Source organism: Mauremys reevesii, linkage group 3, assembly GCF_016161935.1.
Source record: "Mauremys reevesii isolate NIE-2019 linkage group 3, ASM1616193v1, whole genome shotgun sequence".
Classification (NCBI taxonomy): Eukaryota; Metazoa; Chordata; order Testudines; family Geoemydidae; genus Mauremys; species Mauremys reevesii.
The window spans coordinates 129,919,584-129,942,809 of NC_052625.1; the positions used below are offsets into that span (position 1 = coordinate 129,919,584).

Consider the following 23,226-nt stretch of genomic DNA (forward strand, 5'->3'; position numbering starts at 1 on the left):
CCAATTGGCTTATTCATGCCCTGCATGCACATCTCATTGGCTTGATGGCACCCTTAGTGTGGAAGGAGAGGCAACTTACATTGCTCTTCTCCAGCATTGATGCCATTTGTGTCTGTTTTCTTTGTCCCACTCGGCCTGTCTCTTGGACTTCCTTTCACTGAGTACCTCCCCTCCCCTCCACACACAGCCTCTGCCTCCATTTCTCCCTGCTAGATTTCCCACTTAGCACTAGCCAAAACCCAGAGCACTTTAAAGGGCCTTTAACTGGCAGCTAAAGGTGTGGGGGTTTGCCTTCTTCTGAGCACATGAGGTGCTAGTGTAATATTGATAGTCACTTGTCATAACTGTGTAGTCTGCGTCTAGTGCAGGTTAACTGAGGTAGCAGGGAGCCAGAGTTGCTGCAGCAGATCCAGTCTTTGGCTGGATAGTATTTGATTAACCCTTTACTGCACATTGCATGGCGAAGGGAGAGCTTCTTTATCTGTTGCAGAAAATCATTCCTTGGTTAAACTCACATTCCTCCCTTCCTCCCTCCCCCCAAAAAAACAAACAAACAAAAAAAATCCCAAACCTGTAAGGGAGGATCTGGAGTCCTTGGTTTGAATCCCAGGTGAATTTCACAGGAGGGGGCTTAGTAGCTGCCTCTTAAGGATTGCTGTGCCTGTGGAGATGTTTAGGAACTGCACTACACTTACCTATCCAGATAGTTTGTGTGGGGAGAAGCCACCTGTCTGTTCCTCCCCTGTTTTTACCGAATAAAAGTTGCAGTTCGTACTTTAATCAAACCTCTGTGTATGGTCTCTTTATATGTTGTGCTGTCTGGCCGAAACCAATGTTATGCTCTCTGTAAGTATCTGTGTTATTCCCGTCCTGATTCTCCAAAATTACATTACACCAGCAACAGTAATAGAATTAGAATAGTAACTATTTTATAAGACACAAATGATTGGGTTAAAAATGGGATGAAAGGTAGGGGAGATGAAGTTTATTGCACCCTTCCTTGTACTATAGTTGAGTTCCACCTGGTGACAAATAATATTCAGTTTCCCCATTTTCTAACAATCTATAAATGGTTTAGCCTGTGGCACAGGGGTATAGCAGTACATAAAAACATAAGAATGGCCCTACTGGGTCAGACCAAAGGTCTATCTAGCCCAGTATCCTGTCTTCCAACAGTGGCCAGTGCCAGGTGTCCTAGAGGGAATGAACAGAACAGGTAATCATCAAGTGATCCATCCCCTGTCGCTCATTCCCAGCTTCTGGCAAACAGAAGCTAGGGACACCCTTCCTGCCCATCTTGGCTAATAGCCATTGATGGAACTATCCTCCATGAATTTATCTAGTTCTTTTTTGAACCCTCTTATAGTCTTGGCCTTCACAAAATCCTCTGGCAAGAAGTTCCACAGGTTGACTGTGCATTGTGTGAAGAAATACTTCCTTTTATTTGTTTTAAGCCTGCTGCCTATTAATTTCATTTGGTGACCCCTAATTCTTGTGTTATGAGAAGTAGTAAACAACACTTCCTTATCTACTTTCTCTACACCAGTCATGATTTTATAGACCTCAATCATATCTCCCCTTAGCCATCTCTTTCCCAAGCTGAAAATTCCCTGTTTTATTAACCTCTCCTCATACGGAAGCTGTTCCATAACCCTATCCACAATGACTCCAAGATCTCCTTCTTGAGTGGTAACAGCTAATTTAGACTCCATCATTTTATATGTATAGTTGGGATTATGTTTTCCAATGTGCACTATTTTGCATTTATCAACATTAAATTTCATCTGCCATTTTGTTGCCCAGTCACCCAGTTTTGAAAGATTCCTTTGTAGCTCTTCACAGTCTGCCTGGATCTTAACCATCTTTAGTAATTTTGTATCATCTGCAAATGTTGCCACCTCACTTTTTACCCCCTTTTCCAGATCATTTATGAATCTGTTGAATAGGACTGGTCCCAGAACAGACCCCTAGGGGACACCACTATTTACCTCTCTCTATTCTGAAAACTGACCATTTATCCCTATCCTTTGTTTCCTATCTTTTAACCAGTTACCAATCCATGAGAGCACCTTCCCTCTTATCCCGTGGCAGCATACTTTGTGTAAGAGCCTTTGATGAGGGACCTTGTCTAAGGCTTTCTGAAAATTTAAGTACACTGGATCCCCTTGGTCCACATGCTTGCACTGAATTCTAGTAGATTGTTGAGACATGTTTTCACTTCACTGAAACCATGTTGACTCTTCCTCAACAAATTATGTTCATTTATATGTCTGACAATATTGTTCTTTATTATAGTTTCAACCAGTTTGCCCAGTACTGAAGTCAGGTTTACAGGCCTGTAATTGCCAGGATTACCTCTGGAGCCCCTTTTTAAAAAAAGCATTGATTTGTTTTGTTGCCCTGTAGTTAATGTCCCATTTACTCAAGTATTTTTGGCAAAAAAAATAATTCTATTTCCTTTTGCCACCGCTCAGAAGAAAATGAAAACAAACATGCTTGCACTGTTTACTTTCATTTTCTGCAATTTTAGATGTATTATTCATAACACCAAATCAGTATGTAAATAAAACCTATACTTAAGAGCAAGGTGCATAAGGCGAAATGTTTCTGCCCCCTTGTTTCCCTCACATGCAACACTGGGAAAACTACATAAAATGATTACTACATTTACACGTTACATTCATTTTTCTACCAAGTGATGGTAGCACAACTAAAGTGGAATATTGTACTCCACTTCCCCAGCAAGGAACAACAGATCAGATACAAAAGGATAATTAGTGTTTATATTTTTTAAGGGAACATAATAAAATGTAAGGAAACAAAAGGGTGTAGTCCTTTGCTTCCTTATGATGTAGGAGGAGATGTTGGGTGTGGTGATAGTTAACTTTCAAAGAAGTGGAAAGTAAACTGTAAGTAATTGAAAGAGCCCTGAAGTTGGCAAAATTTGAAGACCAAAACTGCTGTAACTGGGCCTCACTTTCAGTCTTCTGTTCACTGGTACCTAATTACTCACAGCTGTCTCACTGGTTCTGTACTAGAAAATTATGTGTACTTGCATTATTTCCGGCAGGTCCTGAAATATAAATTCATTAAAGATATTTGGATTTTAAAAGCAACTTTATTCCTAATGACCAATTATTTTTGTTTATATTAAACTGGAGATTTATAAGCGTGCTCAACTATCAGCACAGAATATTTTTAATAGCTTTACTGCAAGTACTGCCTTAAGAAAATGGTATTTGAACCTACTGCAATGAGCTCTGTAAGGCAAGTGGAATTTCAGAAGGGACTTTTGAAGATCGCAACAGAGAGACTGAACAGCACAAGTTTCAGTGTTAAATTTTGTTCTCTTTTTAGAAATGCATATTGAAATAGTCTTCAGATTATCCCCTTTTAAATGTTTTCTCCCAAATTCACATTTTTCCAACAATTTTATAAAATGAAGTACTAGATCATGGGGGGAGGGAGAGGCTAGTACCAAGTCTAGATTTCTGTACATGCATCAGAAAGTAGAAAGAGAAACAAGTCCATCACACACAAAAAAAGTCATTAGAAATTACTTGTTTATATTCATACATGAAAAAACATTCTCCTCTGGATAGCCCAGCTTAAGCATATAATCAAAAATAAAAAGACCAAAGTTCCTGCTTACAACGATCAATTAAAATAGTGTTTCTATAGTTTATTTGTACTCCAGCAATGCAAAGAGGCCCCAAACATGTAGTAAGTATGCCAATGTGATATTCGTGTCCTGAAAAGGCTTCCACTTTAACATTTGCAGGCAAGTCTACAGCCAGTTCAGAAACAGATTTTGTGTCGTTTGTCTTTGTTAAATTATTTACTCCTTTAAAAATAGTTGTCCACAGTCATGGGAAGTATTTTTGTATAAGAAATAAAAAGTTTACAAAGATGAAAGCATTTAAATTTCTTTCCAACTGGTTTCAACCTCAGGATGAAAGATACAATTCTTTTCTTTGCTCCATTATTTTAAGAAGAATCTAGAAAAAGGCTTTATTTTTCAGGTACACTGACCATCCAGTGGGTGCTTACTACCCCTGAAACTGAGGTCCATGCACAAAATCTCATCTCTCAGGTCTGATAAATGAAGGATGCAGACCCTATCAGCCAGAATAATAAAGTGCCCCAAACAAAGTCTGCTTACACACAAAACCCCTTTGTTATTACCTTAAATTTGGTAAAATATCAGATAAAAGTATTAAATAATATCTAGAAAAGGTGAATTAAATGTTTGTTTACTCCTTATCAGACACTAAAAAAAATTGATATTGAATCACTATTATCCAGTATTGATAAACTTAGGACTCTTATTATTTTCTGTTATCAAAACGCTCTGATAACTTGATGAAGTGTTACCTCTTTGGAGTGGGATAGCACTTACGGAGGTAACAATTTGGTAGAAATTTTCTTTGTTGTAAATATAAATTGACTTGTCTATGTATTGACTTAATGATCTTTAAATTGAAACAAAAAAGTACCAACTGCATACCATGGTATAGTAAACTGCATTTACAGTAGAATTTATTATTTTCTTCTAATGATTTATTATTTATGAGATTGTTGCTCATTGTGTGTCCATACAAAATTATTATTTGGTCAAGGGTCTCTATTAATGGCTGTAGTCATCCCTGGAGCAAATTGCCAGGTATTTTTGTTGTTGTTTCTGAAGTTTGGGATTTTTGTTTATTCAAGTTTATTCTCAATTTTAATTAAATGTGGAAAAATCCTGATTTGCCTCTACAGCAAAGCATAAGTATATAGGACCATTTTCTGAATTGATTTCTGCTTTGTAGAAATCCATGTACTTTAATGGATTTGCATAAGGAGTATGTCAGGGCAGAATCTTGCCCTTAGTTTTGTGTTAATGCTTATAGATCTGTATTAAGAAACAACACTTAGCAGTAAGTCTCAATATTAGCGCAGCAGGACTAGTGTGATATGGAAGGATCATTATTACAAACCCTATTTTTTAATCTTATTTATACAGTCTGAATACAATAAAATGTTTGAAACAGTAACTTATATATAGGTGTTTAAAAAAATCTTGATTTCTGTTTTTGTACAAAAAACTCATAGTTTAAAGGGAGCATTTTATTCTGGGATAAACTTGGAACCTGATTCTGTGAACACTACGACTAGCACATATTACTATACATTTTCCCACTGCACTAGTAGAGCTAGTCGAGTTGGGGCATAGTACACTCAGGAGTAAGTGTTTTGCAGAATGAGGGCCTTTGAAATAGCAATGTTTGTGTGTATCCTTATTGCTATTGAAGATATTGGTATTTTTGGTTAGGACATCATTTTTCTGGCCCAGCACCTCATTGAGATTGATTGTGCAGTAAAATCATACTCATGTCTTTGTGGTATCAGTTTGTTAATGAAAATAAATGCAGCTATAAACTTGAAGTTATGGCATTTCTGCAGAATCAAGTAGAGAGAATTTGTTGACAGTGCAAACCTAGGATTTAAACACCTAGCAATGATAACTAATAAACATGCTAAGAAAAGGCATGGGAAACATTTGAAAGATAAATGGATTCCAATTTTGACTGATATGATAGTTTTCTCCAGTGTGAAAGACACCCGTTAAGATATAGGTTTTTTTTGTTCTTATAAATGCCTATAAGCGACAAAGAGTCCTGTGGCACCTTATAGACTAACAGACGTATTGGAGCATAAGCTTTCGTGGGTGAATACCCACTTTGTCAGAGCTGAGTTTGTGGCTTGATCAAAACTTCCATTTTAGAGTTTCAAACTGAAAGCAGCAGGAAAGACAAAACTGTTCATTGGTATAATAAAAGAAGTGAAATATTTGGCAGAGGAACAGACTGAAATTACATTTAAATTAAGAACAGATTATTATTTTCAGTGGATAGTTGGATAGCTGCATGTTCTTTCTACATGTCTTGTCAGTAAGCATGGATGAGTGGCAAAAAGTTAAGTACTGTATTTAAAATGCAAATTTCACTTTCCTGGTAACTTCTTTCTGTTTGGCCTAAAACACTCTACCTACCTTCCTGTCTACCAAAAAATATCCAAGTATAACACAAAGGTAATCTTGCCAATGTGGACTGTCATAATTCTAATCTGAGGGCATTTGTCTTTTCTAAAAGCTACTACTAACAAGAAATGATGCAATGGTTCTTCCAAATGCCTTATATTAACAAAGATAGCAAGATTACGGGAAAGGGCCAGAAGATTCCTGCAAGTTACTGCTCTGTAGTTACTCACTCTTCCTCACGGTACAGTAATTCTAATGCAATTACATGCATCAAGTGGGCTGTAACAATTTCCAGAAATAGAGAATAGTGGCATTTGCACAGCTAATAATCTACTTCCAGTGTTATAAGGGAAAAGTCCTGGTAATAAGATGATTTTTTTCATCTTAAAGGAAATCTTCTCTTTTTTGATTCCTTCATTTACACCAGTCATCCTCTAGAAATGTAACTTACAGGAAATATTTGAATGTGTTATATTTAGTGGTAAAATAGCCTTTGTAAAGAAGAAATTCTTAGTCAAAACTGTATGATGAGGGGTAAAATTTGAAGTATGGGTTAAGTCTCAGTCCCATTGACTTTCAATGAGACTTAAGTTCCTTAGGCTCCTAAGGCCTGGTCTACACTGTGGGCGGGGGTTTGAACTAAGGTACGCAAGTTCAGCTACGCAAATAGCATAGCTGAACTCGAAGTACCTTAGTTCGAGTTATTTACCTGTCCTCACGGCGCGGGATCGAAGTCCGCGGCTCCCCCGTCGACTCCGCCACCGCCGTTCGCGGTGGTGGAGTTCCGGAGTCGACGGGAGCGCGTTCGGAGTTCAATATATCGCGTCTAGATGATACGCAATATATTGAACTCCGAGAAGTCGATCGCTACCTGCCGACCCGGGCGGGTAGTATGGACGTACCCTTAGTGTCTAACCATACGTGCGGACTCCGTGAGTGCTCCAGGGCTAGAGCACCCAAGGGAAAAATTAGCAGGTACTTTGCACCCACCAATAGCCAGCTGTCCCCCTCCCCTTCAATGTCTCCTGCTTGCCAGGGGCCTTGCTAATCAACTCCTCCTGCTCCCTCCCAGCTCCTCCTACTGGCAATGGTTAGCTGTTCCAAGGGATGCAGGAGGTGCTCGGAGGAAGGGGGAGGAGCAGAGACGGGAATGGGGTGGAACTGGGTGGGAAGAGGTGGGGGGGGCATTAGGGGGAATGGGTAGAGTGGGGGTTGGGCCTGAGTCTGAATGGGGATTTTAGCACCCCCAGGAAAGGAGGAAGCTGGCACCTATGTGCCTAACCAATCACTTTTGAAAATGGGACTTAAGACTCCTAAGTAACTTTTGGCCTTTTGTAAATTTTACCCAGTGTTTTTAAGTTTTATGTTAGTGGTTTCTATTACCTTTATGTTAGTTGTATTCTATTACCTTTATATTACCTATAGTACCATTACATTTAAAAAAGCAAAAACAAATTATAGAAATCCAGAAAATTCAGAGTTGAGAGTAAACTTAGAAGAGACCCAAACATTTTGAAGTATAGAAATACTTCTAAGTATAACTTTCTCTCTCTGTTTTGTGTTTCTAACATTTAACTCTCATTCTTGAAAACTATCTTAACATCTCTTTGGGGCAGAGTTATTTTCCCTTCTAGAGATGTAGCATATTTAAAAATGTGCACCCCACATCATTAGTTCTAGACTTTTTCTATAATAATGTCTCTAATAATAAATGTGGTAACTTGTAACTACTTTAACTCTTGCACTTTTTGTGTAAGTGTTATGATTTCATGATCTGGGTATATGGGATATGTATATGGAGACATTGCTATGACACTTGGATAACTACTTGCCTCATGGAATCATAGGGCCTAAATATCTGAATAATAGAGCCCAATATTCTACATTTAAAGATGGGGAAGATGGTAGGCTGACATTTCTGTGGGGGTAAAGTTAGGGTAGTGTGGCTATTTTAATTGTGTATGTTCATGCTTTCAAAGGATTGCATTATTTTTAAGTTTCACACTAATTTTCTGGGTTTCTATAATTTATACACTTATAATATATACATAATCCATTATATATGCATTTGCTTTTTTAAAACTCACTGAAAGATGATTTATACTCTAACCATTGAGATGTGCCTGCAACCTTTCTAAATCTGTCTTGAGTTAGCGTTTCTGTCATAGGACTTTAAAAAGGAGGCTTTTATACAAGGCACATTACTTTTTCCTTCCCGACTTTCTGAATTGCCTTGCTAATCCAACCTCCTTAACAGGGGGAGCACATCTCATTGGGACCTTAAGTAAAACAGGGGTAAGTCCATTGACTGCCTGCCAAGCCTTCTGAGCCTTGCCAGGAGCCTACCAATTTTTACACCCTTTTGGAGGTTGGAGGGGTCTCCAGTGATCTCTGGGAAAATGGCAGCCCACAAGCCTTAGGTGGATCATCAAGGGGCCTTCATCCTACTCTCTTTATGAGCCTTCTGAGGATGGTTACGGTCCTTTCCACACTACATCCTCTACAAGCAGTTGGAGGCATATCATGACAGAGACTCACTGTGAGACTTAAAGCTCATGAGCCCTCATTGTCAGCTTAAAAGGCTCATAAGCTTTCCCTCTGAGCCTTAGGGACTCTGAGGTATTCAATCCATCCCTGCTGTGAACCTTAGTAGATTCTTTGAGGGCTCCTTCACAGTCTTAATAGGCTTCTAAGACAAAATTAGACTCAGGGGCCAGACAGTCAATTTTGCCAAAGCAGGCATATTAGGTTTCTAATGAGACTACAAAAACTTGTTTAAAATATAGCTAATGGTGAATTACCAGTGAGGCTAAGGTTAATGAGGATGACAAACATTACTGGGGAGTTCTTCCTTTCTGTGAACCCCAGCCCCCTTCCTGAACTTTCCTCTTTCATCCAGCAGTTTTGCTAAGGTCTATAGAATTTAGGAGTATTTCAGAGGTATGTGCTTGTACACAAGACAATGGAGAAATGGAGAGATGAGAAGCTTAGGATAGGGGGCCTCAGAGCAGCCCCTTGAGTGGTCTTAAGAAACGTGTTCAACCCTGAGCTAAACTGTATAGTCAGACAGCCAATATGTTTTCTTATTGTCAGTCTCAAGCTTATTCTGTTTAAGCTTGTCAGAGGGCCAATGACTCTCTTCAGGCACAGCAAGATCTGCCAAACCTCATATTATTAGAGCTGGGTGAAGATATGTATTCCATTTCACAGAAGATTTAGCTATTACTTAATTTAGTTTCATTCCAAACTGGAATAAAAATAAAAAACTTTGAAATTTTCTGTGAAAAGGGGATGGAGCCTTCTCTTTGGGGGAATCTGCCTGGTAACTGGCCAGGAGCCGCAGAGCCTGGACACCTTGGTTTCCAAAGGAACTTTATCGAAATCAGACTGTCTTGGCGGAACATTTTGAGTTTTACAATTTCCTACAAACCTGTTTCAGAGGTTTTTCTGACAAGCACTAATTATTATTTATCAGAGGGGTAGCCGTGTTAGTCTGGATCTGTAAAAGCAGCAAAGAGTCTTTGGCACCTTATAGACTAACAGATGTTCGGGAGCATGAGCTTTCGTGGGTGAATACCCACTTCGTCGGATGCATCCGACGAAGTGGGTATTCACCCACGAAAGCTCATGCTCCCAAACGTTTGTTAGTCTATAAGGTGCCACAAGACTCTTTGCTAATTATTATTTGTCTGTTTATAGTAGTTTTTGGAAGCCCCAACCAAGATTGGGACGGTTTTGTGCTAGGCGTTGTACAGACATGCAATCCCTGTCCTAAATAGTTTACAGTTAAAATAGACAAGATAGACAAAGGAAGGAGGGGAAATGGAAGCACAGCCGTGGACTGTCAGAGGTTACACTGCAGGTAGGCAAAGCCTGAAATACAACCCAGGTCTCCTAACAGCCTAGTGTCCTATCTGTTAGGCAGATGTTTCTCAGCTGGTGGTTTGTGACCTTCAACAGGGTCATGAAAGTCAATCAGAGTGGTTGTGAGGTGTTGAAAATCGTATGGCAATGTAAAGCAAAGAAAATCCTCTCTCTCCTACTCCCTGTACACCCTTACCTGTCAAGACTAAATATTCTCTGTCAATCTCTCAAAACACGTTAATAAATTATGTAGGTTTAGCATTGTTATCACTGATATATTTGCTATGAGAATACAAAATATAAAGGGGGTTGACAATGTTTTACTTTGAATGAGGTGTCACTACCATGAAAAGTTTGAAAACCCTGCATTGGGCCTCACAGACTGACAGTTGGGGAGAGGTGATTGTGAGGGATTCCCCAATGAACCTAATGAAGTTTTTGGGAGAAGGCAACAATCCTATAAGGTTTGCAGGGGGTGGGGCCTCCAGAAAAGATGCCAATGCTTAGAGCATGATATGGGAATTGTGGCCCCAACACTGTTTTGGGGAGCGAATCTGATAGGCCCCCTTAATGTGTCTATAGAGTGCAATGCACCCCTTGATGTTGAGCCTCATGCTCCCTTTTTGCAATCCTCCTCTTTCTCCTTTTCCCACTGCTCCTTCTACATCTACATATCCTGCAGACCCCCTAAACGTCGTAGGAAGTTAGCCCCTTATGGTAAGAAATCAACAAAAGAAGCAAGAGTCCTGGAAAAAGAGGAGCTCAGGGGAAATGATGGGGTGATCTGTGTCTGTTGGCCCACCGGAGTGCTAGGGGGCGGTGGGGAGCTACTACCTCACTGGCCGGCCTGAGTCATGCCTCTGTCACTGGGGAATTATCGGAGGGAGGAGCACTGGCAAAGGTCTGTAGCGTTGTTGGGATTCTGCTCCCCAAGACGGGCTGGCCGGGGTAGGGGAATGCAGGCCCACCCAACTCCACTGCGTTCCGGCCCAAGGACCAAATAGACCAGGGTTTCTCAAACAGGGGTCACCGCTTGTGTAGGGAAAGCCCCTGGTGGGCCGGGCCAGTGTGTTTACCTGCCCTGTCCGCAGGTCCGGCCGATTGCAGCTCCCACTGGCTGTGGATTGCTGTTCTGGGCCAGTGGGAGCCACAATCGGCCGGACCTGCAGATGGGGCAGGTAAACACACCGGCCCGGCCCACCAGGGGCTTTCCCTACACAAGTGGCGACCCCTGTTTGAGAAACCCTGAAATAGACTCACTGCACTGTGCAATTCTGTCCCTGGGCTACTTCCTACCCAGTTGCTTGAGCGAGTCCCTCCAGCTCATTCTGGTACTCAGCTGCTGGCAGCTCCAGCTCCCACTCCGCGTCAGGCTCCTCCAGTTCCTCCAAGTACTCAGTGGCGGACAGTCCTGGTAGCCCCAGTCATTCCTCCTGGTCCAGGGCCTCCCCTGGCGTGGCAGCAAGGTCTGGAGGGAACAGCTGGTGGTCTGCATCTGCCTCCCTCATTGGGGCTGCTCTGACTGAGCTAGGGCCCCGCCCATTGTACTTCCTGTTCCACCCCTCCCCTTCCGGGGGGTGGAGTAAGCTTGGCCTGGCCCCACCCACTCAGGCTGAGAGAGTGGCTCTTTACCCTCAAGTTTGGAGGGAAGCCACCCTGGCTCCCTACAGGTGGGAAGAGCAGGTAACAGCCTCATCACTACCATGGAATGGATCAATCCACTAAACATAGCTTTTATTGTCTCTCTCTCTCTCTCTGTTCTAAAGCTAGGATGTAGCAGAATCTTCTAACTCTGATCACCACCACCGTCTTAAGTGTCTCAGTTTACTAATAGTTTATCTGATTAACTTCATTTTTGTGGGAAAAATCTCCTCCTTTCCTTAACAGGCCTCTCCCATGACTGGCTGGCATTCTGAAGTCTATTTCTGTGAAAAAAGGCTAGACACTTCTCTTTACATCAAAGCTAAGGTCTCAAGCAGTCATTTGATATTATTAAGCTTCCTAGAGCTAATGAGTCCTAACATTACTAATTAAAAATATTAACTTTTAGATTTGCTTTGTAATCCTGTTACCTTTTGCAAACGTAAATGCCTGCTTACAAGAGTTCAGTGAACTAAGTTTTATCATTTATCTGATTCAGTTCAAGTTTGGCATCTACTATCTGAAGCTGATTTTTTAGGAGATTTAAAAGGAGCATAAGGACCAAAGTAAGATTTATAATGAAAACTCATTTGGAATCTTAACTATGGAGCAGCTACCACTGATCTGTAATGCAACTACCTTATACCTCTCCACCCACCCTTCCTTAAATTCTCAGGAATAACTGGAACAGTTTTGCCATTGCAGAGTTCAGTAAACATTTTCAGGCAGTAGCAGTGCAAAAATACTTGCAGTCCATATACAGAAAATGATACTTGGTGTGTGTGTGCAAACTATATTATGCATTCATTAAGGCCTTTATTTCTCAATAAGTTCAGGCCCGGAAGAAGTTAATGTAAGTATTTTAGAAAGGGTTTGTATTTCTCTGATAAACAGCACTCCCCTTCTGTTTGTGATCACAGGATGAAAGCTCTCTAAACTTGTATATGTACATTTTTACTGCTACATCATGTAGTGTGCTCTTAAGATTGAGATCTCATTCCCCAGGAAGCATTTCTGTCTAAGATTAATTGCCCTTTTAAAATCCGTGTTTGATGTATTCCTTTGGCTATATCCTGACTTGGTTTAACCCTCTTTGACCTGACCTCACTGACTATTACCGCCATGGCTGAGGCAGAAATCCTTCAGCATGATGTATGCAGTACAGACTTCATCCTGTGGTTTTCACATCTATGGATTCAATTAGCTGAATTTTTACAAAGGTTAAAGAATTTGTCAGACACAGAACAAAACTCACCAGACTCTCTTAGGTTAATTGAATAGCTCATCTCCATTTGCTGTTCTACTTTGCTTGTCAATTTAAGAACTTATTAAAGAACGTAGAACAGTATTATATGTAAAATAATGTAGCAAAAATGGCAAATCAGCTTCTTTTTTTCTCTAGTTAAATATGAAATGGTATAACCATGACATGGTAACCATTAGGCTTTTGTTCTGTATAAATTTCCCATCACCTTGCAGGCAAATGTTTTTAACCTATTACTATAATTACTTTTGAATGTCCTACTCTGAGGACTTTATTAACCCTTGAAGATAAACTAGACAGTTATTCTGCTTTGATGAAAATAAGTAAGCCCCTGATACCATTTGCTGTATTTTCACTTAGCTGGCAATACAAGTAATCCATCCATCCAGTTTTCCATCTTACAAATGGTCATCGTTACTTGATTAGCTGAAAAGTACATCAAAAATACACACATTAGAATTAAAGCATGCTTGTATCCATGATTTTAAACATGGTAGCTTAACAAATATTAAGCAAAAAAATAATTGTGGTTAAGAATAAAGTCCTTGCCAGCATTCTTGAAGTGTGTGTGTGTGTGTGTGTGAGAGAGAGAGAGAGAGAGAGAGAGAATGTATGTTGGGGGGGAGGTATGTGTGTTTTTGTATACATATTCATAAAGAATATTTGATGGCATGATGGTGTGGGAGGTTTTATTGCTTTGAGTTTGTTTGGGATAACCCATATTGTTGAAAATGATGAAGCTATATATGTCCTTGCAAACTATTGCTAATAAAACCTTACCATGTCATCTCAGCATTTGTTCTATCTATACTAGCATTTATTAAAAAAATTGTTTTTAAAAATATTTTAGTTTAAAGAAATGGATCCATGGTATATTTAGCTCCCTAGCTTTGTATTCAGGTTGACCTAGATCCATGAAGTCAGCTGTACAGGATTCAGACGTGAAGATAAATTGTTTTTATAAATTTATGAAACCTCTAAAAAATCTAAACTTTTTTTTTGTAAGAATGATGTAGTAGTTAAGGTGTGTTTAAAGTATGTTCTATTCAGGCTAGAAACAAGTGCTTTTTTCCCACTGCAATAGTTTGGGGGAGATTCCTGAGTATCTAGGGTATAAAGCTTCCATTTCTGGTCCTGATGTTTTACAAACTGCTGAACTTCTAATTCTGTCATTGATCCAGGACTAATAGCTAAGGCAGCATACGGTTAGGGGAGCAATTCCATACTTGTGAGAGAAGGAATACAAGAAAAGATTGTTGTGAAAAAAATTTAATTTTTTTTTAAATATGTGCATGAAGTTGTGTGGCTGACTGTTGTGTTGGTAGGGGTGGTGTAGTGAGCCCAACCAGGTATAAGGCATTCTAAAACACTTATTTAATTTCTAAAACTTTAAACAGTTCAGTTTGGTTTGGGTTTTGCATTATTATAGGTGGTTAACTCCCATGGCAGCAAGCACTACTAAAAATATTTTATTAAACACACAGGAATAAAGAAAAAGTTAAAGCTCTCTTAACAAGCCTTCCTACTTCCCTTTAGAGCCTGAGGAGGTAAATGAATAGTCCTCACCCAGAGGAGGAGCTGTATCAGCTGGTGTGCAGGAATATCTATTAGACTGTGCTTTGGTTAGTACCGCTGATGCCAGAGGAGGCAGTTTGATCACTCCTAATAATGAGGAGTCCAGTACCGAAGAGACACAATAGGTCTTTCAACAACATATAGGATTTTAGTCACAAATATTTTGTTGCCAAGGATAGGTGAGTAGATGGCATTTATACCAAAGTAGATAGTACCAGAGATATCAGTATTGGGGGCCTCAGTGCCAAGAGGCTGGTACCAGTTGATTTAAGGGATGCTGAGAAAGGTGGTCCTGCAGCACTAATTAGGGCCTTGTGCTACTCTTTTCCTCTGAGGCTCAAGGGGAGTCAAAAGCTGAGGTGGGTTTTTTTTGGACTTAGTAGAATCCCCCTGAGTTTCTTTTACTCCCTGATATCCTCCCCTTTGGTCCCCTTCCCCTTACACCTATCCATATCCTTGGTCTTTTTGAGCTATGTGGGGAATGTACCACACCAGAAGACCAATATTTGCTTCCCAGTCCAGAGCTAAATCCCCTTCTCCACCTCACAAGGGAGCTTTATTAGTTTGCATCACGGCAACAGATTTGATTTCTTGATTGGGAATGGCATGCAAATTCATTTTGTATCTTCTAGTTATATCCCCTCAATTTGGGAATCATTTTTAATTTCAGTGGGTTCTGGAGCACCATCACTGTGAACACTGGATCCTGTAAATCAGGAGGTAGGCTTTTCCATTTAGTTTGAGATCCCCTCCCACCCGCCTTCCCCATCCTGTTTCTGGAACCTTGTCTCCTGAGAGCATCCTATGTCAGTAGGTGCAATCACTTCTAAATCTCAAAGAAGTGGATAAAGTTCCTCAAGAACACAGGGAAAGGGTTTGATTCTTGTTACTTTGATTCCCAAAAAGACTGCTGGTGCCCTATAGTGATCAGAGACAAATGAACACCTTCAAGTTCAGAATGGTGACTATTGCCTCAATAATTCCAACCATAGATCCAAACTCAAGGTCTACAGCTCTCAAACTCCAGGCTACTTTCATACAGCAGTTCACCCTACCCAGAGAAGGTATTTGAGGTTTCAGGTGGGCAGTTCCCACTATCAGTATAGGGTGCTACCATTTGGCTTATCGACAGCACCATGGGAATTTAGGAAATGCCTATTGGTAGTGGCAGATTACCTCGGGAAACAAGGAGGCCAGTTGTTCCCATATTTGTATCAGTGTCTCATTCATGGAACATTGCATCAACGAGTAACAGACTCTGATCAAAGGACTCTGCATCATTTTGTCTCTCTAGGCCTGAAAGTAAATGGAGAAAAGCCCAATACTGACTCCATCAAAAGGACAGAGTTTATAAGAACTATGCTGGACTCCACATCAGCAGTGGCTTTATCTACCACAGGAAAGATTTCAAGCTATACTAGATGTATTCATCCACCTAGAAACTCACCCCAGAACATCGGTGAGAACCTCCTGCATAGCCTCCGGATATGCACAACTCAGCACGCCAGACCTTACCTTATATGCATGGAAGTATGGCTGAAGTCTATGTATTAGCCAAACAGATATTACCTAGATATATTAGTACACATTCCACCAGAAGGCTTGTCATTACATTTGTAGAAAGTCTGCAAAGGAATGTCTTTACCCCCTCCATTACCATCAAAGACTGTGGTAACAGATGCCACCACACTAGGATGGATAGCCCATGTAAACAACACTAAAACACAAGTTTTGTGGGAGCAGGACTTCATATAAATGTCTTGGAGCTAAGAGCCATTTGTTGGGTGCTCAGCTTTTCTCCAGCTTCTAAAATGACTGACAAGTCATATTGTGAAAGACAACCCTACAGCCAGGTTTATATAAATAAGCCAGGGATAGCAATATCCACTCTGCCAGAAGGCTGCAAGTCTGTGGAACTTTTGTATCCACCAGAAAACTACCCTGAGAGCAGTACCACTTGCAAGGATTACAGAATATGCTGGTAGATCACCTCAGCAGACAATTTTCAAGCGACCATGAGTAGCTGATAAAGGACAACAGAATACAATATGTGTTTCTGAAGTGGTGTCATCCATCCAAATACCCCTTTGCTGCCAGAGAAAACAAGAAGTGTTGAAAATTTTTCTCCAGAGTGGGACAAAGTCAGGTAATCCCTATCCAATGCCATTATGATAACATGGTCCCCAGGCCTGATGTATTTTCACCCTCCAATTCCATTAATCCCAAGCATTTTCAGAAAGTTCAGGCAGGACTTTGCCAAAATTATCATAGTACCTCCAATGTGGCTGGGACAATTTAGGTCCAAGTACTGAAGAATCTCTACATGCAACCTCCAATATAGTTGCTTCTCCTACCAGATGTGATATCACAGATGTGATCAAATCCTCCATCTGAATCCACGTTTCCTGCATCTCATGACATGGATATTTGCTGGCTGACTTCTATGGAGGAAATCTGTGCATCTGACGTACAAAACATGATAAGTCACAGTATAGAAAAGGCTCTGAGAGGAATATTTATGCTGTTAAATGGAATAGATTTGTGCTTTGGGTGCAATTATCTGGCACAGATATCAGACATACTTAATACTTCAAAGAACTCTGGACTGTCAGTGAGCTCCCTGAGGGCTCACATAGCAGTCATCTCTGTTTTGCACCCTCCAGTTCAGGGGTATTCCATATTTACACACCTACAGTAGCTGGATTCCTAGAGGGCCTTATGAAGATATACGTCCCAATCAGAGATCTGTCACCTTTCTTGGGATCTATTTATTGTTCTGACAGGGTTAATGGATTCACCTTTCTAGCCATTTCAGTCCTCGATCTAATTAACTGTTCATCCTGTGCACTAAATAGGACAGCAGTCCAGTAGGATAAATAGTATGTGATTACTTTATTCTACTCTATATACATACACATATTAAAGTTACATGAGAAACTTTAATTCTGGAATTTCCTGTTGTACACTGCTTGACTGTGTAAACTTAATAGTCTCTGAAGTAATTTATTTGTATGCTACACCATCTGTAAGACGGGGTCAGGAAGGAGGAGGGAGACTGCCTGGCCTGCCTTGTAAGGTAGGAATATGAAGCTTTCCTCAATAATGAGGACTGTGAAGTATACAAACATATGAATAGTAGTCAGTAGAGGAGCAGAGACTAGAACTCATGGTCGTCTTCTGGCTCCTAGCCCAGCTCACTTTCCCTTAGGCCAAAAGAGTATTTTGCAGCTGCTGTTTTTTCTGTTTTCCAAAGCCTTTAGAATATGTCTAAACTGCAAGTGAAGTTGTAACAATAGTAGTATAGATGTGACAGCATGGACTTCAGCATAGGTTAGCAACCAGATTGTACCCAGGGTTTCCACTAGACTTGTATTTTGGTTGCCAGCCCATGCTGAAGCCCATGTCACCATGTCTACACTACTGCTGTTACCCATTTTATCTAAACTAGAGCTATCCAGGTTTGTCTATCCATGCTACAATCATAACTTCATGTGTAGTATAGACATACCCTTAGAGAGCAGGATGTGGCTTGGTAGTATGTTTGATGCAAATGTAATGTTCTGAACAGCAAGTCTCTAGCAAAGAGATGGTTAGAGGTTTATGTCTCAGCCAGATCTAGATTTGTGGATTTTCATAGGGACAGTAAAAGACTTCCCTGATCCAAGGACAATCACCCTGCCAATTTTAAGTCCCTATTCAAAACTGTGAAGGTACTAAAGATCTTCAAATAAATTATTAGAAAAAATGTTGCAACATTTACAAAATTACGTATTTTTCCTTAACCACAGTCTCAAAAAGGGTTGGAAAAAAAAATTCAGCCTGAGGCAGAGACCATGCATGGAAAATTTCTATCTGAAACTATCTGATCAAATAGAGTTTGATAAAGTTATAAGTCATTGAAAATAGAGGCTTATAATGTAAACTCCTATAGTTAAGCCCCCCCCCCCCCCCAACAATGTTGCCTGTAATAATATAAAAATATTTGCTTATCTAAGTGTTTGAAACTACTGGAGTTTTCCTTTAAAAGAGACTTTTTGATGTAGCTATGATTTAAGTGCTCTTTCTATTCATCTCTGGTTTTTTGGACTGTGATGTCTGACAATAAGAAATTGAAAATAGTTCATTCATTAAGGGTGATTTAGCTTATAAATTGCAGCTGTAATATCATTAGACACTGGCAGTTTACAATAGGTGAGTTCAGATAAGCCATGTCAGTCCTAATTTACCTGTCTGATTGCACATATTTTCTTAGTTTGTGGAACATCCTTAAACTGTTTCTTTTTTCTTAATCTTTATTTATTGAAACACTGAAGACTGGAGAATGTGTATTATAAATGTTATGAGTTTTAGCAGATGTGAGCCAAGAGGTAGAGCTGTGTGTCTGTTTACCTGCCCTAATTTTTCTTGGCTCAATCCAGTCACATTAATCTACAATTTTGTCCTCACTAGAATCATAGACATGCAAAAATAATAGGACTGACAGCTGTATAAATACATGTTGTAGTTATGAATTATTGTTTTGAAGATATCTAGTTGTGGAGACATTTTGTCAATATATTAAGTACTTGAAGATATTTGCACTGTATCATAGAGAATTTGTATGAAAAATCAGTTCGCTTTGACCATATTTTCTGGCATTTCCCTTTTACTATTGAAAACCTGTCAAAACCATTTTCCTCACTATCATACTTCTTGATTCTGCAATAAAACATGTTGTTGTTTAAATTTGAGCATTACAAATTGCGTTATCATTTGATTAATTAGAGGAAAACATGAAATGGTAGCCCTTATTTATGTTTGCCTGAAGAAAGGGGGAAAGAAAACTTAATCTTATAAACAATGATTAACCTTAAGTATAAAGTATATTTAAAATAACACTAATATTATAGGTCTCCTTTGAATATTCAACCGAACATTTTTGTAATAAAAACACTGTAACAGTGAGTCTTGCAATATTTAAATTATATGATTTATTTTGATGACAGTGAAATGTTACCATGACCAAATATCTTGGAACAATATAGGTTACTGGTTTGTGGAATGAAACGTCATGCTCCCATTATTCATTTTTCAATCAAGCCAAATGCATTTGCTCCTCAAGTTATGTGGATTGGTCACACTGTACCAGTGCATCAAAGTCCAGAAGTAATAGTCACTCCAGAAAAACCTCCTTGGATAAATATCACTTAATATAGAATAAGGTGGAATTGTTTCCTAAAAATAAATAATTTGCTGAAGAAATTATTTTATAGCAAAGGTAACGAGCCAAAAGGATATTATAATGAAGCTGCATTTTGAAAGCTGTAAAAATATTGCAATATTTGGTAAGAAATGTTTATTTTAACCATATTAAAAGCATCCCACCTTCCCATGGTAAACACATGGTTAGTGCAAGCTATCATTTCTTATGTACCATTGGCCCTGTATATTGATGACAGCTTGACAGATAATGTTTCAAACCCAGCAAAATGTCTGTTAGTCTGAATTATCGTATCTTATTTTAAAATGGCAGCACTCCCATTTTATGCGCTGTCCACAATAAGGCCCCAAACCTGCAAACATTTATGCAAATAGGTAGTTCCACTGAATTGAGTGGACATGCATTTGTAGAACCAAGGCCTAAGGTTAAACCAAACTAATAAGTAATGTGTTTAATCAAGGATTTTGTGGGATGGTTTCTTTGTATGTGGACAAGGTTTTTATTTTTTTAAACACTGAACTATTTTAACCAAAATGGGATATATAATACCCTGTAGGTAATCTATAATTCAATACTTTGGGCAAGAATCCCTTTCTAGTAGCTTTATGAAACCAATTTCATGCTAGCAACAACCAGGTTCAAGCATAGCTGTTGCTAGCATTATTTGAACTGTAGTGAGGACACAGATACTCATGCAGACCAGCTATCAGAACATGTTATGACAGGGTTGGCAAGGCTTTATCCTGGTTACAAAACACAGTTAAGATCCTATCTATGCTATGTATTAGGAACCATGTTATAACCAGCCCTTTGCCTGACAGAGCCAGCAAGTTTGCCTTCATTTCCTAGATTCTGCTATCTTACATAAATATTGTGGTGGCACAATCATTCTTTCTGTAGCCAATTCTGTTGGGGAAAATGGGAGGTTTGTAAGTGATGGTATAGGGAAGGCAGTGACATCTGTGCGCACTGTGTACAGATTTCTCTATGGTAGATTCCTATAGTATAAGGATGTCTGAATTTGCCATCTAAACATTAAAAGGTCACTGGTTTCTTTTCTTTAACCACCTTTTGAAGCAGATCTCAAATTACCTTACTTCTCATTTCAAGACTCAAATAATCTGTCAAGCTTTTTTAAAGCTAGTTTTGACTCAGCATGTGGCCATCAGGTCACAATTTTAGCTGGTTCCCATCCTTTAAATTTAAGGATCGGAGCTTTTTCATCCTTCAGGACAAGTATAAGTAAAGAGAATTGAAATATTCTTAGCTTGTATCCCTCTTGAACTAGGAATCACTTGCTAGCATAGTTATCCCAATAGATGAAACTAAGTGATAAATTGGACTAATTCAGTTAACTTTCTGAGTAACTCTTGATAATGCTGCCATAGTCTTTAAATTTAGTTATTCTTATTAAAACAAGTGTACTCCAGAAATATTCCAGTTATTTGAAATAGATATAGTGGCTTATTTTGTGTGTTACTTCTGTTTCAGTAGAACCCCTATAAAAGCATGAAAATTAACTATTAAGCTTGGGGGTTCATGTTCTTTAGTTTTGACAGCTATATTTTTCTTAACTAAAGCAAGACACGTCATTTGAGCAGATTTTTGTGTGTGATATCTGTAGCTGGGGAAGGTGGAGGTGTCTTTATAATTTTATTAAGAACAAATCATTACTGTCGGAGAGAACTGTAAGTAATGGACACTTTCATTGTTTCACTGTAACAGAATTTCTCAGAATTCATTTTAACTCAGTTTCTGTTTTAGATGATGCAAACTGCAGTTTCAACTTTCTCCATGTCAATGTTTCCTGCTCTTCGTTCAGTTAAATGTGTAGTAGCAAGCCATTAATCACTTTATCACTGCAATGACTTTCAGCATACAGTAAATTAAACTTAAAGCTGTTTTGAACTGTGAATTGATTAGTGGTCTTTATTTTTCTTTGCATTAGATGGAGAAAAGAAGAATCAAGTGATGGTTCATGGAATTGAGCCGATGCTTGAGACACCAGTACAGTGGCTAAGTGAACATATGAGCTATCCTGATAATTTTCTTCACATTAGTATTATTCCCCAACCTACAGATTGAAGAATCAGCTGTATCAGATATAAGGATTATCCTCAGGCTGGATTTACCAGGGCATGTCAACCTTTTACTTATGTCAGGCTTGGTGGAGACAACCTGACCAGAAAAACCTCACTGCTGCAAGCCAAACAGGAAAAAAGATCCCATCACTAGATAAGGACAATTGGGCTGGTCTTAGTTTGCATCACCACTGCTTTTCTCTACTGCCGTCATTAAACCTCAGTTGTGACATGAAAGACTTTACAGGACCATTGAAAGTCTGCTGTTTTCTTGTAAAATATAATGAAGCTGAAACTATTAGCCTGAAGAGCAAATGGAAATATGTGCCATCTGATTTGTATTTCTGATTAACAAATAAAGAAGTGTTTTTCCTAACGTGACAATATTTCAGCTTTGGTTAGAGTGGAAACATTGGTTTAATTTTCTAGAAAATTAGACACCAAGAGAAATTATGTTATCAATAACTTCTAGTAACTTTTTGTAAAAGATCAAGTTACAGTAAACCCAGATTTCCTTAATAGGAATTTAATATGTTTACAGTATGTCAATTGGTATGAAAACTGTCTTTAACTTTGATAACAAGCAGTGAGAAATTTTTAAATAAAACCTCTGAACATATATTTTGTCATTTAAGAACATGCACAACTTAGTCGCAAGTGTTTTTGATTTATATGCAGTTTGTCACTGAATATACTCTGGTGTAAGTTTATCATTCAAACTAGTTTTCAGTGGAATAGTAATGGTGTAGGATAATTTGCTCAGAAGCTGTTGTGGCATTCTTCTGATAATTTAAAATGTCTTCTGAGATAATTTTTTCTTTAATCAATAAAAATGTAAAAGAATGTTGCAGATTATCATACCATTCTATTTATTCCTATAGATTAGAAATTGGTCACATCACAATATGATAAACAGATGTACTGTTTTTGAACAATTTTGAATATTGGAAAATTGAGCCTTTTCTGAGCTAGTTCTCATTGTGAGTTCAGTTTCCTAATGTGGTCCCATGGCAATCGGCACATGAAGTATCAACATTTTATAATCTCATTGCAATAGATTTTGCTTAATTTACCAAATATATTTATAGGTTACTGGAACTCATGCTCCAATTTTTGTAAATTTTTATTAAATCATTGCAGTTGCTACAGCGATCCTACCTTTATTTTATTTTATTTTATTTTATTTTATTTTTTATTGCATTCATCTTGTCATGAGCCATATTACTCTGTCTGCTTATTCTTGGTTGCTGCAGACAAGGGTATGTTGTAAGCATATTGTCATGTAAATGTTTTCTTAAAGAAACATGTTATTTTCTCCAAAAAAAACCAAAAATCAAAAAACATTTGCAATTATTACTGAAATTTTGACTTGCAAATGTCCTTATAGCTCACACTGCTCTCTGCCCCCACTCCCTCCCAGTCCCCTTTTTAGGAGCACTTACCTGTATTTGATTAAAAAAAAAACTCATACACAAAGAAATGAGAGAAACAGCATTGACATAAAGTGAAGATGAGGACAGAAAAAACATAAAACCCTAAAGGAAAAGACAGTATGACCAAGTAAATTAGAAACAAAAGG

The 23,226-nt window shown here is 38.8% G+C and overlaps 1 protein-coding gene across 10 annotated transcripts in view; it reads left to right on the forward strand.

Annotated features, from left to right (window-relative positions):
- Positions 1 to 22,028, forward strand: part of ATG5 (autophagy related 5) — a 139,619-nt gene extending 117,591 nt beyond the window's left edge. For 9 of the 10 annotated variants that reach the window (XM_039532278.1, XM_039532284.1, XM_039532280.1 and 6 more), the window contains exon 8: positions 21,515 to 22,028. In XM_039532278.1, coding sequence (XP_039388212.1) covers positions 21,515 to 21,651 — 137 coding nt within the window. In that variant the 3' untranslated portion in view covers positions 21,652 to 22,028. The remainder of the gene's footprint in view (positions 1 to 21,514) is intronic. The other variant, XM_039532286.1, reaches the window with a different exon arrangement.
- The last annotated feature ends 1,198 nt before the right edge of the window (positions 22,029 to 23,226 follow it).